This window comes from Rhipicephalus microplus, chromosome 6 (genome assembly GCF_043290135.1).
Source record: "Rhipicephalus microplus isolate Deutch F79 chromosome 6, USDA_Rmic, whole genome shotgun sequence".
NCBI lineage: Eukaryota > Metazoa > Arthropoda > Arachnida > Ixodida > Ixodidae > Rhipicephalus > Rhipicephalus microplus.
Window position 1 is genome coordinate 111722053 of NC_134705.1, and position 19370 is coordinate 111741422.

At 45.2% G+C, this 19370-nt stretch overlaps 1 protein-coding gene across 1 annotated transcript in view; it reads right to left on the bottom strand.

Moving 5' to 3' along the window:
* LOC142764881 (uncharacterized) overlaps positions 1-18991 on the bottom strand; it is a 30155-nt gene extending 11164 nt beyond the window's left edge. Inside the window, exons 1-4 of the mRNA XM_075865425.1 lie at positions 18762-18991; positions 16098-16168; positions 15071-15166; positions 5597-5647 (exon numbers count right to left, since the gene is read on the bottom strand). Coding sequence (XP_075721540.1) covers positions 5597-5647; positions 15071-15166; positions 16098-16168; positions 18762-18864 — 321 coding nt within the window. The 5' untranslated portion in view covers positions 18865-18991. The remainder of the gene's footprint in view (positions 1-5596; positions 5648-15070; positions 15167-16097; positions 16169-18761) is intronic.
* Between the last annotated feature and the right edge of the window lie 379 nt (positions 18992-19370).

A 19370-nucleotide genomic window follows, 5' to 3' on the forward strand; every position in this document is an offset into this window, starting at 1 on the left:
GACATGGCACCGCGGGCACTCCTCCAGCAGACTCGACCGGGCTTATATTCCACATGCTTTAGAGACGTTTGTCTCCGACTTACGTGTTCCGCCCATCCCACCTTCGCCTGTGTACATCTCTGACCATCGTCCGATTCTATTAGAACTAAAAATTTCATTTTCTTTTTCGGAGAAACCATGGCGTCTTGATGTTCGCGTCCTCCAGGACGCGCGCTCTCGCTCAAATCTGTCCCGTGCAATACGCGTGTCACTCGCTGCGTCTGATTTATTTGACTGGGACGCGCTTAAAACGCAGTGGCGCCTGCACAGCTCAGTTGAAGGGCGTTCCCTTCGTCGTCGCGTTTCTGAGGAGCTGGCTGATACTGCAGCGAAGTTACGCATCGCATTGCGCGCTGAAGCGCCGTCTCCCTTGATGCGAGCTTGGCAACATGAATTACGTGAACGCTTCCAGCGTTTGATTGCCACCTCGTCTCTGGCGGCAGCTGCATGGCGTTGTAGGCACAATCCTTGTGCCCACCGCGAGGTGTTACGCTATGCGAGACAATTGTGTTTTGGGCCGTCACAATCACTTGTTTTTACGACCATGCAGACACCACCTACACAGCCGCTTCCTAAGCGTGATCGATCTCTCTTTCTGGCGCATTTTGAAGAGATGTCATGTTTGGCCACACGAACAAACTGTGATATAATACCGCCTATGCTTAGAGGTTTGCCTCGCGTTCCTCGACAAGCTGCTGATTCTCTGCACGTCCCTCCATCAGTTGAAGAGGTAAAGGCAGCACTACAATCTATGAAACGGGGGACAGCCCCTGGGCCAGACGGTTTTCCAGTTGAATTTTACTTATCATTTCGGAATGAGCTTGGTACTGCATTAACCGCGGTTATCCGGCAATGTTTCGAGGATGGTGTCTTTCCATCAAGTTTTCGAGATGGACGCATTGTGCTTATTCCAAAAGGTGATGTTTCTTCTGTTAATCCTGAAGATTGGAGACCTATCACTTCTTAACGTTGACTATAAGATATTCGCGACGGTGATCGTTCAACGTTTGAAGGCTCTGTTGAACACCCTGGTGGGTCATCACCAGGCTTCATCTATGCCTGGATGGGAAATACACAGTTTGTGCTTTACCACCCGGGATATCATAGACTATACTCTGTCGCGATCTGCGCGTGGTCTCCTTGTGTCTTTAGACCAAGAGAAAGCATTTGACCGACTAGAGCACACGTATATCTTTAAAGTGTTCACAGCCCTTGGTTTTCCCGGTACTTTTGTTGAATTAATTAGACATACCTACTCTGGTATAAAAAGCACACTAGTTCTAGATGGTTGGTAGAGTGCTGCCTTTTCTATTACACGTGGGGTCCGTCAAGGATGTCCCTTGTCTCCTGTTCTATTTGTCCTCAGCCTTGAGCCATTTTTGTGCGCTCTAGAAGCAGATTCACATGTCCGGGGTCTTGCGCTTCCCGGTAGCAGTACCGTAAAAGTCACAGCTTTTGCTGACGACATAACCCTGTACCTTTCAGATGAAGATAGTCTTTCTCATAGCCTGCGTGTATTCTCCCAGTATGGGGACATTTCAGGTGCCACGCTAAACCTCTCTAAATCCCGGTATTTGTTCATCGGCTATCCCAACTCCACCCTTAGGTCCACATCTCTTCTTCAGCCGGCTGCGTCTCTTCACATTTTAGGAATTCTATACAACCACTACGGAATTTGTAACTCCGTTTGGTCAAACGCCCTCGATGAAGTAAAACAAGAAATTGAGAACGCCCGGGAATTAGACTTCCCGCTTCTTGAGCGGAGGTATCTTGCGCAGACTGTGTTCTGCGGTCACATTTGGTACCTTTCTCATGTGTAACAGTCGCCTTTACGCATCGTGAGGTCATTGCAGTCTGCCTTGTGTTCCTTCTTTTGGTCTGGCGGCACTGAGTTGGTCTCTCGTGCGGCGTTAGTACAGCAGCGTTCCCAGGGAGGTTTTGCTTTCCCTTCGGTATCAATACGCTGCCGGCTATTGGCCCTGCGCTTCCTGTTGCGCCTCGTACAAGGAGAGGAATCCCCCGCGCGAACTCTGGCATATTTTCTAGGATTACCTTCGGTATTTATTGCCTAATGTGTGCCTTAATCAGGGCCCACAATCATTAGTACTTCCTTCGTTTTATGCAACAGCTGTCGCGTTTTTTCGTCATATCCAGTCGACTTGCCCTGATTTAGATGTGTTAGACAATTCTATCGTTGACACAACAGCCGCGTTGTTGCTCCCGTTAGTTCCTCCAGCACGCCACACCCGCTCTCGTCGTGTGGCTTGGAGCACGCTGACGGCATCATTTCTACCTGGCCACCTTCGGGACTTCATGTGGCGGCTTGGGTGGGGCGTTCTTCCTACCATTGACCGCCTAGAAAGGTGGAGAATGGTCCTGTCATCAACATGTCCGAACTGCTCCCTACGGGAAACAAATCAGCATGTGTTAAGGCAATAAGTCGTTGCTCGTGTTTTCTGGAGGGCTGTGCATGCAGGATTTCGTGGCCTCGGAGTAAACCGCTTTGTTTCTTCTGGACGTTGTTCTCGAGGCCGCTTTGCCTGCCTTCTTATTGTTGCTGGTGCCTACTGTCTTTGGCGTAACCGTTGTGAAGCTGTTGCAGCAGGTCGTCGCCGCCGTGCTCTCTTCCCGATTTTGGAGCGGCTGTACAAAGAAATAATATCTGTGTTCTCGGAGGAACTCTTCTTTCTTGGTGAGCAGGAATTCCTTCGACACTGGTCCTGCCGTTTTGTGTTCATCTGTGAGAGACGTGTAAGGCTTGTTTTCAGGCCTGCCTGGTATTGGTAGGTTAATCTTTGTTTAGTACTCATACAAATATATTGTAAATACTATGTAAATATCTGACATATTGATCTCTACATTTCATTTGTGTGTTCTTCGTTTACCAAGTATTGTGCATATGTAGACATTGTTTTTGTAACAATTTCTGTTTAGTTGGGTAAGTTGTGTATGTTGTGTTCCGGTTGCATATGTACACATATCTTTTTGTAACAACTTTTGGTGTGTCTGTGGATGTTGTGTTCTGTCGCAATGTTCTGTTGGATTGTAATTGATGTTCACTGTCTGTGAGAATAAATTTCTCTAAACGACAACTGTATATCGCTTGAGGGGCCAGGGGATGTGTGCTCTCTTGGTCTTTTACATTTATTTATGGTGATAGTGTAACTGGACGTCGCAACACGCGTGCTGGTGCAACCCAATCCCGCTTCTTGCTGTGAGCGGAACATGCATCTTCACAACGCAACAATAGATACGTCTAGAAAAAATAACTGAAGGGAACGAAGTGAGCTTATGCGGTTGGCGAAAGGAAAAGTTAATCATCATTTGCAAGCAAATTAAATAATGACAAAGTTCTCTAAATCAGCAAAGAGTAAAGATCTTGCTTTGTTTGCTTTGTGAAAGACCCGTGCACACTTCATGTAGGCTTCGCCCCTTCTCATGTTTCACATTACTTGGGTCCGCTTTCTGTATGGTTCTGCACAAGACCTACAGCAGTGTTACATAAAAAATAAATAAATAAATAAATAAATAGTTCAGCTAAAACACCCTTTCCTGTATATCCCTTCCCGTCTAGACGAAGCGCATCACTCTACCATCTCTGTGTGTCATGCCGTGGTCGTCTCAGACTTTTCTATGCTCACATTGGGGAGGCTTCTAGTACGCTGCCATCTTGACGATCGTGTAGATAGGATAGAACCACCAACCCGGCCACCTGACCAGTGTTTCACTAGGAGGAAGAGGTCTTTTCTACTGCGTCTAAGCATTGGCTGCTAATAGACTGGGGTCCAGAGTCATTGACCTGGTAGAGCCTTGTCCCTTGCGTGCACTGTGCGGGACAGAAGAAACCTGTTGTGTGTTTTCCCAGCGCTTCACGCACAAGCCGTCTTGTTCACCACACTCCGTCGACAGGGTTTGGCCGCAGCTACACAGAGGGACCTCCTCTTCTCCGCACGGCACCGCAGCACGGTATTCAAGGTGTTTCGTAGCTACCTTGGGTACCCTGGACCCAAGCCGGCTACAGAAGCTGCCGGCCGCACCCTCGGCCATGGATGCAATCTCTTCTTCTTCTCCACATCTCTTAATGCCCTCTCACCATTCAACTGCAGGCGCTGAGCAGTGCTCCTAAGATCCCCATTGTTTCATCTAGGGACCTTAATCCAAACTAGCGCTGGAGAGGTTGTAACTTTTCCTTTCCTCAATCTCTGTTTACTAACGTAGGCAGTAACCAGGTCACGAAAAGTTAATAACGGTTGAAGCTAGTAACTGTTTACTAACGGAGGTAGTAAAGAGGTAGCGAAAGGGCAGTAATGGTTTAAGGAAAGTAGTAGCCGCTGCAGTTACTATTTGCTTGCAGTTGCTACCTTTTTACTAACTTTTTTTAAGAGTGTACTTGTAGTTGACGAAAAGATGTTATAAAAATAGATGGCGGTACATCCGTGCTTGCTTCTGTCCGTCCATCCGTCCATGCTTCTGTCTGTCTCTCCGCCCGTCCATGCGTCCGTACATGCTTCAGTCTGTCCATCCTTGAGTCCATCCGGGCATTCATTCGTCTGTCTGTCCGTCCGTGCCTCCGTCCATCCATGCGTCCGCCCGTCCGTGAGTCCGTGCTTCTGTCCGTTCATCCGTGCTTTTATCCATTCGTCTGTTAGCTTTGCCCCACTCATCATCATCATGAATATGCTATAATTTTTTTACCAAGTGCTAAATGTGAGTTCCAGCAGGACAACCTTTTTTTCTACCGGGTGGTTGCTGACTGACTTACAAAATGTATTATTACAATCAGAATCATTGGATTTCAGAAAGTTAAAGCCGTCATTAGTCATCATTAGAATATTTACTCGCGAAACAGCGCTTGCGCTGCTAAGATGTCCAGTTTAGAGCTTCTGATATAATAATTCTGAAATTTCGGTATTACACTGCCAGCTACCTATACAAAAACAACCTTCAGTTTTGACAATACTTATGGTACAAAAGAACCGCTAGTTTTGATTAATCAAAAGATTTGTAGTATTTTCTGTATTATTAGGCAAAAGTGTTTTTGGCTCAAAGTACGTTTTCAATTTTCTAAAAATAAAATTGTGTAAGTAGCGAGAACATGCGATTTATGACATTTTCTTACCATACTTTTTTAATGGCGTATTTAGTGATAATAAAAGTTGCATGTGACATTGAATAGAAAGTTTCATTGCTAAGCACTTATTTACAGTTTCGAAAAAAAGTTTTTTTTTACGTATGTAACTCACATTTCCGTGTATTCTATAAATTTGGAGATTGCCCACCGTAGCGCTACGCACTGTTTCTTTCACAGAGACATCTGAGGTACGTAGTGGTATATGAGACAGCGGTTGGCAGAAAATGTGAGCACTTATATAAAGGATGGCGGCAGTGAGGAGTGAAAATTACCGAATCCGTGTGCTCGTTTTATATATTTCACCATTTTGAGTCTGTGCTAAGGATGTGTTTTTCGGGAATTTTAGAGCAGAAGAAAGTAATCGACGCTTGTTTCGCATGACATAACATAAATAATGCAAATGATACGTTTGGAAGGGTACAGCACCTCTTTTATGGCAGTATCTCTGTCCCACAGGCATAACCACAGTGTCAAGAACTGTAAAAAAAGAAATAAGTGAGAACATTTTATTATATTTAATATAATAAGTGATATAAGTGATATTGCAGCAATCACTTATATTTAATAATATAAGTGATATTGCAGCAATCAAACTTGTTACCTGACCCTTTCTGCAAGGAAAAGCTTTGTTTTTGTTTTGTAATTGCATGTTGTAATTCTTCCTTCTACAGTAATTCCGAAACGTAAAGTATAATTAATATTTTCATACAATCGCCGGCAAGGGACCCTCTACGGTGAAAGATATTAGGACAGATTTTAAAGGGCGGGAAGAGGTTTCCTCAGTGGCGGATCTAGACTCAAGATGACGGCGGAGGAGCCACTCAGAACTGTTTTTAATTAAATGCTTTATTGAACTACAACGTATTTACTGTTTTCATTGAACAGGGGGTAATTATCAAGTGAAATTTCACGTGTTTTGACAAGGGGGAAACTACGTTCTCCTAATGTTTCAACAACTTGCGACAATTAAGCCTTTCACCCTGAGGCACCACAATACCAATAAATCGCGTGTATATCTGAAGGCTCTGAGAACTTGAGTTCTAAAGAACCATTGCTGCAGTGTTCCATATCGTAGAACCGGTTGAAAAAAAAAGTGGTAGGGAGAGGCGAATGCTAGCTCGGCCAATGGCGCATATTGCAAGTCTCCCAAAAAGCGGAAGGGGCGCATGTACAACACTTTACACTACTTTTTTTTTTGTTTCGCACAACAGTTTCTTCTGTCGCTTTTGTGTTGCTATGTGTGTTACAGACATGCGTGGGTTGATAAAGCGCCCCACCTGATTGAGCATACGTGAATGCAGTATGTAACAAACGAAAAACATTAGGAGCGCCGATTATCAAGCAATCGTTTCCCAACGTTCGCGCAGCATCGATGCACTAGTTCTCAAACAGGAAAATCAGGAAACGACAGCACTGTGGTGCTTACTTATCACTGAAAAGATGACGCAGCTTTTATTTTACGCTGACCAATGTATCCACCTTGAAGTAGCATTTCTACCGAGTATTCGTGTTGAGTATTCGTTCATATAGACAAAAGCATTACTTTACGCTTCAAATCCACTTTAAACCAGATAACCCTTACTTTTCATCTCGGAGGAAAGAAGTGGAAGTTTTAGGGGCTTGTTTTTGTTTGTTCGACACAACATTAAAGAGAGCTAACTGACAATGACGCCAAGAGAAGTTAGGGAGTGTTATTAAAAGTAATTGCAATGTAAATATGCAAAAAAATAGACGAAAGGATAACTTGCCGTGGGCAGGGATCTAGCCTACGACCTTCGAGTAACGCGTCCTATACTCTACCAAGTCAGCTACCCTGGCAGCTATCCCCCCGTCAACGTTATGGAGTATGTATGTAAACGAACTTGCATCTGTCAGCGCCGCCAGTAGCCGAAGTGTGTGGAGTTTCTAACTAAATATACCGAGGCATGACAGGCCCAAAGTACAGCATCACGAAGGTCATCTGACAAAACAGGCCTGAGTTCATACCTATTTGCAGAAGAAGGAGATATCTTAGTCGAGTAGGTATGCGCATCTCTAAGCAGAATGCAGTTTTCCACCGCGTCCATACACGAAAGGTGCTTTTTGTACATCAAAAGTTTTTTATTGGGATGTTTTATTCAATATATTGAATATTGATCAATACACTAATACAATACAAAGAAAACATAAAGGGCGTATAATACATAAGGATGTCCCAAAGTAAACACTGTCAGGGGACCTCCTGTTAGAACAAGTATAAAATAAGTTAAAACAAAAAGTAACAACTAAGAAACTATTTAAAAATAAGAAACTATCACATATGTAAATACTTGTCAATGGCTATATGTACATACATTATTAGCATACCCACATACATATATACAAATAGGTCAATATGCATATCAATGCACAAATACGATTAGGGGATGCATGCGGTTAGTAGAAATAGTTTTATGTGACGCCGGAAATAATGCAATGAAGGGCTTGATTTAATAATGAATGCAAGTGAATTCCAGGATGAAATTGTCGAAAACAACGCTGTTATTTTGTTGTAGTTAGTGTTTACCTTTGGAAACAGAAGGTTACTATTTTCAGAAAATTATGTGATAATACTATTGTGAAGATGTGTTAGGGGAAGTATGTCAGTGGGAATGTCACCGGTTCTACTTGTGAAAAATAAAACACTAAGTTTGTGTTAAAAAGTGGAGGTGTTAGGTGCAATATACAGTGTCTCCTCATGACCAAAGGCGGTGTTCTAGGTTTCACGATCGAGAAGAAGAAGAAGTAAACGTTTATTTTGACACAGTGCCCCGAGCAATGCCCGGTGTCACCCTGAGGTGGGAGGGCTCCTTAGTCCAGAAACCCTCTGGATTCTACTGCCCTCTTGGCCCTGGCGACGAGTTGTTGTTGCTCTTCCAAATCCTCGAGGGCAAGCTTCGCCTCCCACGTTTCGGTTAGGTCTTCGTTCGTCCGTCCTGCTTCGTTATCAGTCGTGTGTTGTTGCAGATTACGTCTGGCAATACACTGGCATGCAAGAAGCAAGTGCGCCAGGGTGTCCGGTACGTTGCAAAGCGGGCACATAGAGCTATATATCGTTGGGTAGAGACGGTGCATTAGGGCCCCATGTGTGTATGTGCTGCTTTGCAGGCGTCTCAGTATTACGCTTTCCTCTTTTGTCAGTTTCGGGTGTGGTGGAGGGTATTCTCGTCGCTCCAGCCTGTAATGCTGGAGTAACGACGAGTAGGTGTTTTGAACAACTTCCGCCTCTTCAACGACGGGTCAAATGTCCTGTGGGCAGGGGGCAGCCCGGCTGACGTGCTCGCTGGCAGTGGCGTGGGCCGCTTCATTTCCCTGAACACCTCGTGTCCTGGCACCCATAATACACAAGTGTATGGAAGTGGAGTGCTTCGCCGTTTCAGAATATTGATGGCATTGGCTGAGATACGGCCCTTAGCGAAATTCCTGCAGGTGGCTTGTGAGTCGGTGAAAATCACCGCGGCGTCTGTACAAGTTGTGGTTGCTAGAGCGATTGCCGATTCTTCTGCGGCGTCTGAATTGAGTGCGTTGACCGTGGCCGACGCTAATTTTCGGCCTTGAGAATCGACGACGCTGACAGCGTACGCGTTTCTATGCGGATACTTGGCCGCGTCAGTGTAGCGGGCGTCCGGGTCTTGCTTGAACTTTCGTCGAATAGCGTTAGCTCTAGCCTTGAGTCTACTTTTGTGGAAAGTAGGATGCATGTTGCGTAGAATGGGTGCGATGGACAGCGACTCTCTAATGTACAGCGGGATGCGCTTTTTCCGGCCTGCATCGGCGATGAACGTGTCGCTGTAGTTGAGGTACCGGAGCACCGACCTCCCCGTGGGCGTCAGCTTGAGCCTCTCCAGCTCACTGTTCCTATGCGCTTCGATGAGCTCTTGCCACGTGTTGTTGACGCCCATTTTTAGGAGACGTGTGGTAGAAGCCATTGGCGGAAGTCCCAGGGCTACTTTAGTGGACTTTCTTCATGATATTAAGTTTTTCAATTTCAGCGGTTTTCAAATTCAGGTACGGTGGGTCATACGTAATGCGGCTGGTGAACAGAGCTTGCATTATACGTAGCGTGTTGTGCTCTTTGAGTCCGTTTCGTTGATTTTGCGATCCTCTTGACGAGGTGCGCGAGTTGTGATAGTGTCCGTTGGAGTCTCGGTATGGTGGCAGCATCCGATCCATTCTTGCAGATGTGAACTCCAAGCACTCGCAGGGTCTCGACTTTTGAAATTATGGTTCCTTTCAGCGTTACGCTAGGGTCGGGCTCGTCGTATAGAGGGGATCTGCCTCTTGTTCTCGCTTTGAGGACGAGGTGCTTGGCTTTCTCGGGGGCACAGCAGAGACCGCAGTTACTGAGATACCGTTCGATGGCATCTACGGCGGTTTGTAGGCAGGTCTCCTGTCTCCCAGTGTTCGAAGCCCTGGTCCAGAGCGTGATGTCATTAGCGTAGATCGCGTGCCGTAAATCAGGTATTTTGTCGAGAATTTCTGGCAGATTGATCATAGCGACATTAAAAAGTAACGGCGAGATGACCGAACACTGCGGCGTTCCTTTTTTTGGTAGTTGGAAGCTTTTGCTGCGGATGTTGCATATGCCCACAGTTGCTGTACGGTGTGTCAAAAAGTTTCTGACATACGTGTAGGTTCTAATGCCGCAGCCAACGCCTTCGAGGTTGTTGAGGATCGCGTCGTGGCTGACGTTATCGAAGGCCGCCTTGACGTCAACTCCGAGTATGGAGTACTTTTTTCGATGGGTGAGGTGATCAAGGAGGTCTTCTTTGAGTAGTAAGAGCACGTCGTGCGTCGAAAGATGCTGTCTGGAGCCAAACATGGTGTCCGGTAGGTGTCCACTATCTTCCAGGTACTAGGTTAAGCGGTCGTGCACCATGTGTTCGAACAGGTTTCCCACGCACAAGGTGAGAGAAATCGGGTGTAGGTTCTCGATGCCGACTGGTTTGTTAGGCTTAGGGATCATGGTAATTTCCGAGTGCTTCCATACCGCAGGTAGCTCTCCTTTATCCCAGCAGTCGTTGCAATATCGGAGAAGAGCCGTGGTGGCCTGGTGCGGTAGGCTGCGTAAGTGCTTGTTGACAATCATATCTATTCCGGGGCTGGTATTTCTTGTCAACTTTGTTAGGGCTGTGTGCAGCTCAGCCAGGCTGAAAGGCCGGTCGAGTTCAGTGTTTGGTGCGCCAGCGTATTCTTTGGTGTGAATAGAAGCCCCAGTGGTGCATCGCCACAGAGCTTCTTTTGTAATTCTTCTAGGAGGTGTTCTTCTGTACCGGCGTAGTTTCGAATAAGCCTCTGAAGGTGCTGCTTCTGTGCTGCTTTGGTTGGGTTGCGTGGCTAGAAGTGTGCGTAGCAGATGCCAGGTCTTCTTGGTGCTCAGAGTCCCCTGCAGCTTGTCGCAGAAAGCGTGCTAGTTCTGCCTGGCCAATTGGTTCGCATAATCTTGAGCTTGCTCGGTCACGAGAGAAATGCGTTTCCGTAACTTTCTGTTTAGTTTTTGCCGCTTCCACCGTTTTAGAAGTCCTCTTCTAGCCTCCAAAAGGTAGGGGAGATGTGCGTCGACGGCGGGTGTATCGAAGTCAAGCTGTATGCCCTTAGTGTAGCGTTCGGCTATTTTGAGCACATTCTTAAACCAGTCTTCAATGTCGATTATGGTGGTTTCAACGTCGAGGTCATTACTAAACGATTGCCATTCCGTTAACCGCGCTATTCCAGTCTTGGTCTGTTTACGAGTGTGCGCTACGGAGAGTTGAATGATGTGATGATCACTACCTAAAGTTTCCGGTAGCACACTCCACTCTGCCCTAGTGACGTTCGCCATAAACGTAAGATCTGGATTTGTATCACTGGAGACTCTGTTCCCGATTCTCGTCTTCTGAAGAGGGTCATTCCACAGGGTTTAGTCTGTGATGTTGAGCATTATCGTGCACCCTAGAACCCTTCCTCGTGGTGATATGATAGCCCCATGCCGTGTGAGAGGCGTTAAAGTCTCCCATTATTATGATCTGGTGGCCATTCGTGCGCTTCCTGATTTCTCGCATGAAGTGATCGAAGTCTGGTAGTTGTTCTCGTGGGGGGCTGTATATTATGTTATGAAAAGACTTTGCTGCGTCTTTCGTTCCGGCAGAATCTCTATTAGGGTATGTTCTATCTGAGTGTCCTCGATTTTGTGTTTTTGCGTTGAAAGTGCTTTCTTGGCAAGTATGGCAGTGCGTTGGGTTTGTGCGCAGGTCGTGTACCCTTGCAGTCGTACGTTCTGCGTGTTGGTTTCCTGAAGGGCAATGATGTCTGGTTGGTTAAGCTTGATGAATTCTTGTAGCCTTGCGTGTCAAGGGCGGTATGACCGACAGTTCCATTGCCATATGCGTAAAGTTTAATGCTGGTTCTTATACTAATGGTTAGGGACTGCCATCTTCGATCGATTCGATGTCACGCCTGCCATCGCGACTCGGCGAGACTGAGCTAGAGGCATTGTGACTGTTCGCTCGTGCCTTCTTCCGAGTCATTTGGCGTGGGTTGTTCAAGCTGTCAAACTGTGCCATGGTTACGTAAGTTTTCTTCACGTGCACGATGAAATTATTGACTTGCGCAGCAATCCCATCAATTTTGGCATTAAGCGTAGTGATCTTGTGTTCAAACATTGAGGCTGTTTTTTCTATTGCAGACTGGACAATCTTCTCCATCGTGGCGTGCATGTTATTCATGAAATATTTTTCGAATATCATGCAACTTGTGTTCACTAGGGCTTGGACGCCTACCTTGGTCAGCGTCGTTGCCGGCTCTGTGCTTGAGTTTGCTTGTTCTTGATATTGTTGTTCTGCATTGTCCGAATGTCCTTGCTGATGCGTGTACTTTTCAAGTAGTTTGTCAATGAGCTCTTGTTGTCATTTTTTTACTCTGAAGCAGTTTATTTATGAGGCTTTGTTGGCTTTGCAGTTGGCTGTGCTGATTCTGGAGCTTTTTTGCTGGTTTTTTAGTCTATCTTTGAGAACCTGTATGGATGAGGTGTCCGACTTCGAGGAGGTTAAGCTGCTGCTGTCATTAGATCCACTTGCCATGGCAGCGTAGCTCGCACGTTTAACGGAACGCGAGCGCGTGCGAGAGCGGGAGCGCGAACTGGAACGTAGTATTGATTTGGATCTACTGCGCGTAGAGACGGAACGCGTGCGAGAGTGGGAGTGCAAACTCGAACGCAATATTGACTTGGAACTGCTGCGCGTGGAGACGCGGCCCTCATTGTTACTGTTAGAGGTAGCGGCCGATATGCTAACCTCAGGGAACTCTTCTCCGCTGGCGTTCCAGTTGTCTATTTCTTGAAGCCTGTTGAGGTGCTGTTGTCTTACGTTAAAGGGTGGTGGACTTGGCTTTAGTCTCCTTTTGCATTCTTTACTTGCTGTTTCGTGTCCTTCCCCGCAGATCTTGCAGATGGGTGCATTTTCATGTCCCTGCGTTCGTCCGGCCTTGCCACATTTATAGCAGAAATCCGGGATAGGTTTCGGACAGACGTCCTGGCGGTGACCCGTATTGCCACAAGCTCGGCAATACAGCACTGACCTACGATATGGCCTGCAGCGGAAGTCTGCGCTCTGGAAAATTATGTAGTAGGGAACGTGCGGTCCTTCAATGAAAACGACTGCCGCGGTCGATTGACCTAGCATTCGGGCGTGAAGAACTGTGTATCTTACCGGTGCGTGATTTCCAGCCATGAGTTCTGCGGGGCTCGTACCGGGTATCAAGCCACTGATGACGTTTCTGGAGACATCGTCCGGTGTTCTGATGTTGCCGTTCACAGTGTAAAAATTTCCTACAAGCTGTATTTTCTGGATGCTTACCAGCTTCTTGGCGTCTTCTTTGGCGGCGGTGCTTGCGATGATTAGGTTTTCCATTCTCTGGACTTGTACGCGTACCTTGTCGCTAAAGTCTTGCTGTGATAGTCCACTCACTCTGCCGATGGCATGCGTGACAGCGACGGTGTTCCATTTGGCAAGGTCAAGACCTGCTTGCGGGCGGTAGACGATCTTAAAGTCATCGAGCGGCAGAGGTGGCATCTTGGGCCTGCGTTGTTGCTGCGTTGGTGATGACTTTAGCGTCTGCTCATTGATAGGTGGCTGCTCTGTGGGTTGGTTGGCCGGTGTCCTTGGATTGGCGATAGCCTTCTTGTCTTTCTTATTTCTCGTGATCCAAGTGCTTTCCGTTGTAATTGTTCTGCCACTCCCAGCGTCATAGGTCCACGAATTTTCTGTTGTTTTGTTTTCCTCCACTGGGTCAGTTTGCATTGTATTTTCTTCGTTTCGCTGGTTTCTTTGCATTTCGCTTGCTGCGGCTGCATCTCGGCTCATTCTAAGTTTTTCGCCACCGTGAGCGCGAGCGCTCGTGCCGTGCCGTCAGGAACGCCTGAGCGCGTTGTGCACGCGCCGCGCGGCTTTGCTCAGGAACGAACTTGGCGTTAGGCTTAATAAACTGGACGCGCGCTTGTCGTGAATTAAGTCTTATATCTCGAGACACGATGCACTCACCCAAAAGAAGCTGGTGTCCGCCGATTCCTCGTGTCTTGGTGGCTGAGGCTGTGATACTCTTGGGTTCGTCACTGGCCTTGTTTCGGGTTAAAAAGCACGAAAAGCAGGAGCCCATGCGAGACGCGTCTGGTCTATACGGCCCCCTAGCGGTGGATCCTCTCACGATCGGGAAAACGGGCTTTTTTGTTCGTGCTGAATGACTAAAATTTTGGCAACTTTTCTGACCAGATTTTAAATAGTTTCAATGTTACGACTTCATTCTCAAATAAAAATGTGGTTGTGAATCTTCTTTCAAAATTTGTTTCATTTTTATGCTACCTATCGAGGTATTAACCTAACGAGAACCAGGTGTTTATTTGTTGCAGTCTATGTACCAGCAGCTGTCGTCTTTTCAGGTAATCAAAATGAAAAGAAGCACGACCAACCAACATTCGTATTTACCTTGCTAGAAACAATAACTTGCTAAATAAGTCTTCGTTTCAAACGACGTTAAGCAGTACTTGTAGAGTACTTAGTTCCAATCATCACTTGGATTTGTACCGTGTTTGTTTTTTCTTAGAGTTTAAGAGGCGGTGAACAAAAATGAGTGATCGTGTGGCCGCAACGCAACGTTCTTATAGTATTAAGAGCACTATACTAGCTCATTTCTTTATTTGTTAAAGTGTTTTTAATACTACTACTTAGTGAAACCAACCGTGGTGCACGATAGGGTGTTGTTCTACACCAGTAACGCTCTAATTTTGGGAGTGTATCAGAAAATCAGACCGAATAAAATTACAGGGTTCTACTCAGAAGAACCACCACATATTTACGAACGAATACCTTACTGGACTGTTTTTTTCTGAATTGCTTTTTTTTTGCTCGAGAAGAACTCTAAATAAGTGGCAACATCAATGAATCACGATCGTCATTATAATTATTCTGTATTCTACTGCAATGTCCAACTCTAGTCGTGGCTTAAGGTCTCCCTTCATTCGAGAAGTCCTTATATAGAGAGTGCGCGCGCGTGTGTGTGCGTGTGCGTGTGTGTGCGTGTGTGTGTGTGTTTGTGTGTGTGTGTGTGTGTGTTTGCGCCAGTGTGCGTGCGTGCGTATCAGAACCAGGCGCACTGAATACACGAGCAAACGCTAAATACTTGGTAGCCTCTGCCCCCGGCCGATATAAAGCTGAAAGTCGATCGATTACAGATATAACAGTTTAGTTCCTTTCACCCTTCTCATACATACTGTATTCCATATTCTTATTCTGCTCTGGTCAGACGTATAATCCCTATCACTGTATGTAATTGCTATTTCACTGTGCTAGTCTGCAAAATGTGTGTACGTCTCATCGCGACAAGATACATTGCACGCATTGTTGAACTTACCAAATTGGAATCGAAGCAATTGTTGTTCGTGCCATACGCACTGTTAAAACAATCCCCATCTCCAGCATCTCTCCTTCCTCGCCAAAACATGGCGCCCTAAAGAAGGAGGAGTACGAGTTGGACAAAACAAATATGGCTCTTTTTTTTAGATTCATAACAATAACACTTACAAGCACACTGGTTTGGGCTAGTTGGTTAAGATTAGTGGTTGAGGGCTGCACCGTAAAGGAACAAGTGAATCGGGTCTTCAGATTTGGAACTGAAAGCCTACGACGAAAAGCATAGATAAACCGAACGCTTGTAGTGACGCAATGTTTGAAATGGCCTTCGTTATACAATAGTGTTGAGGCAGCCAGCAGGAACATTTTTTTAAGCGATGTAGTTATATGCCATTCAAAGCACTCGCACAGTTGACACTAAAAAAGTACCAATTGACTCTTAATTTATACATGGGAGGATCGCATGTGTAGCACTCTATTTAGAGAGTTACAGAGACTCTCTCTTGAAAAGCCTTGCGTCCAACGGCTATCTTAAAATCAGTCGATGTGACTCCAAAGAGAGTCATACATCCCAAACTATCTTAAGAGTGTCAACGTGCCTACCTAAGAGAGTGCAACACTGACTCTGACTTGTATGAAACAAGAGTCAAAGACTCATGACCCATCTATCCCGATGTCTCAATGGCATTTGCCTTCTCTCCTGCCCATTGAAAATTACGTCTGGTACAAAGAACGTCTGTTTGCTTGTGGCCTCTCAACACTGGCACCTACCCACTCTGGGGATAGAGCCGGAAAAATTGTAGCCAATATATGAAAACTACACAATAATTGGCATCCCATTACTAAAATGTACAAAAAAGAAAAGAAGAATTATAACTATTTGAAAGAAAATATTAGGAATAATAAAATTAAATTTATACTGTAAAAGTAGATGAGTGCTGATACCAAATCGAAAGCCTCAAAAATGCCATGTATTCTTCATTGCCCTCTGCTTCCCCCCCCCCCAACCAATTGCAAGGCATACTTACTCCTCCATATTTCGCACGCTGTCGCATAGCGAAAGCAGTTTTTACGGCACACTCAGCAGCCTCTTCGTTTTCTGCGCCAGAGAAAGCGTGAGTTGAAACACTTTTTTTGCAAAGGAGCTTCAGCTACATATTTCGCTTTAAAATCTGGCTCAAATCAAGTAGCACGAAATTTTGCCTTCAGGAATGAAATACAGCAATGGGGAAGTGTCAGAATGGTGGCATAAAACAATAACTTGGCGCTGCGAAATTGTTTCAAACCTTCTAAGGCTTTTCTTTTTGCAAGAAGATTTCGCATTTTGCAAACATGATCGCAGATCAGTGCTATACGTGTAACGAATCGTTGCTCGCGATGCTGAAAACTGGTATGGGGTCCTTAAAAAAAAACGCAGCGAATATAGCAGATCGTAGTGACATGACAGGGATACTGATGCGTCTTTTCTTATATTACCTCACTTTACGAATTACCTGCGCACAGAGACTCTCAGCAAGTGTTTTTTAATGCTGACACTTTATTTGTGTGGTCAGTGAATTTCCGCATGGCGCACACGATGACACAAGCGCGATGTCAGGATACAGTATCAGTTCTTGTAACTTCATAAATCAGTATAGTTGCACTGACGTCATGCATGTAAAAGCATGTAAAATGACCTCTTACGTGTTCACAAAGGAGCCACGGTATGAAGCGGCCCCAGAAATGCCACGATAACTTGCGTGAGGGTGGCACAAAAGGCCGCTACCGTGTCGTGACGTCAGGGTACAGCATAGAAACAGAATATAGCTTTTAAAAACGCTGCAAGTACTTTTTTTTTCAGAATGTACTTACGCTTAGCAGTACAGCTTCTAGCGATCTTCAGTGTATGGCCTTTCATTTGGATTAAAAAAATGAGAATTTTCGTGTCTTTACTTCGCCATCCTCAGTTGATACGTGACCTCCGCTGTTAGCTACAGCAACGTGCCGTTGCGTTGCAGGAGCTGATCACGGAGGCCATGTTCGGTTTTTCTACTGTTATTCAGCGCTCGCACGCTGCCGTCGCCTTTCAAAATAGTATATATATATATATATATATATATATATATATATATATATATATATATATATATATATATATATATATATATATATATATATATATATATATATATATATATATATATATATATATATATATATATATATATATATATATATATATATATATATATATATATATATATATATATATATAAGAACGCGTACAGACACGAATTACGAATATTTTCAGATTATTCTTCTAAATTAGAAAAATGGCGTTGAAAACCTTAAAAAAGTCGGCCGATCCCACGTACCATAGGAACCGATGTTACATACGTTAAACAGCCGCATATGTTTTATATAGCCAGTTTACAGGTGCACAACGATACCAACAGCAACATAGATATTAGCAACATCAGGAGCTGTAAGCTGATATAAAGCGCTGCTGCTCGCGAGGATCGGAGCCCTGGACACTGCTAAATAAATTAACTTAATGATATGTGGAGTTTATTGTCCCGAAACCCCCATATGATTATGAGACACGCCATAAATCAACTTGAGCGGATGACATCCGACGACAATTGATGTTAACACGACCTGACAGCTATATCGTGGGAGTAGATATGTAATGTTAGTGACATTGGAAAGCCAGTATTGCAACCACAATTGGCGTTTCACGATCATTATAGTTTCTTTGCAATGTAGTTCCGAGACCCTGGTTTGGCTCTGGTAGGATTCTTCATTACCACACAGAATTCTAGGGTTGGATTCTTGCTGGGACAATGACATTATTACAAGGTATATGTTTATTGTATGCATTCTTCCAGTCAACGCTGCATGTGGCACATACCCACCTTCGGGTATGTTCCACTGTTTTTCGGAAAGTGTTTGGCGACGTACGCGATGGGATAGTGACAGCTTTTTTTTTTAGACTCGATTTATCATGTCGTTTCTGAAGACGGGATGACCCGGTCTGCAACAACGACCGGCGTGTAATAACGCAAAATATTTGGTGAGGCACTAAATAACTGCTGCGTATATTCTATTTATTTAAAATTTGTGACACTGCAATGCTACTGCTACCGAAAGAAAAAAAACAAGAGAGAGACAGAGAGAGCTTGTCCTTAGAGCGGCTTAGAATTCTAGACCAATCTGTCTAGGTGGGTGTGAGCCAACATTTTAGGATACAAACCTACATCTACATCTACTAGCCGCCGTGATCCAGTGGTTATGGTGGTCGAGCACTGACCCAATGGTCGCGGGATCGAGTCCCAGCCGCGGAGACCTCGTTTTCTGTGGAAGTACAATGCTGTAGGTCGATGTATTTAGACTCATTTGCATGTTAGTGAGGCTGTCAAATTTTCAAGAGTCCTACGCAGACGCACGCCTCATATTGCTGTCCTGGCTTTGGCTCGCAAAACCACAGATATTAATTTATAGGAGTGACTTCAAGACGGCCTGCCAGCATTTCCCCCTTTCATCAAACCATTTCTTAATAAGCGCACAACATCGCAACAACACACATAACAATGTCTTATTTAAGATTGCACAACTAGTTTGTCGTTCAATCCATATCGTTCGTAGTGCAAGTTTCCAAGAATTTGTTTCTTTTTTGTTTTGTTTCATCTGAACAGAAAGTGCACCGTACTTACTCAATACTTTGTTGTAACATGGGTGGTGCTGGCTATCAACGGCAAGCATTGCGGAACAAAAGAGCAACAGCCTCCAAATCATCGTCCGCTTCGGACTCAACATTATACCACTTCGAGCTCCGTCGGTATAAGCGTGCGATGTTGTTGCACTGAGGACCCCTTTCCGAGTGCTCAGCCACAGGTGAGAACCCCGGGGAAAAGAGACTGAGCCTGTCGCTTACCCAACGTTGGGTAAGGTCAGTGTACAACTCGTACAGACTGACACCTAAATACGTGGGCCTACCCAGCGTGTGTCGGTCTAAACAGTGTCCGCATTGTCGCTTGAAAACCGTGTAAAAGGAAATTTCCGAGACGTCGAGGAGCTTCAATACAAAACGGGGCATTCATTTTCTGCCTTCGCATCTGAAGCTCGCAGCATTTTATTCCGCGCGCGTTCTTAAATGCGGCGCTTTTGTTAGGCGAACCCCAGACGCCCTTTATCTAGCTGCCTAGAACTCTCTCACTCTCAACTTTCACTATGCTGGCCTCACGCCTCTATATACCAAAGTTGTTACCTATTTAGTTGTGTTTGGTTATATGGCGCACGAGTAGCATTGACTGTAGGACGCG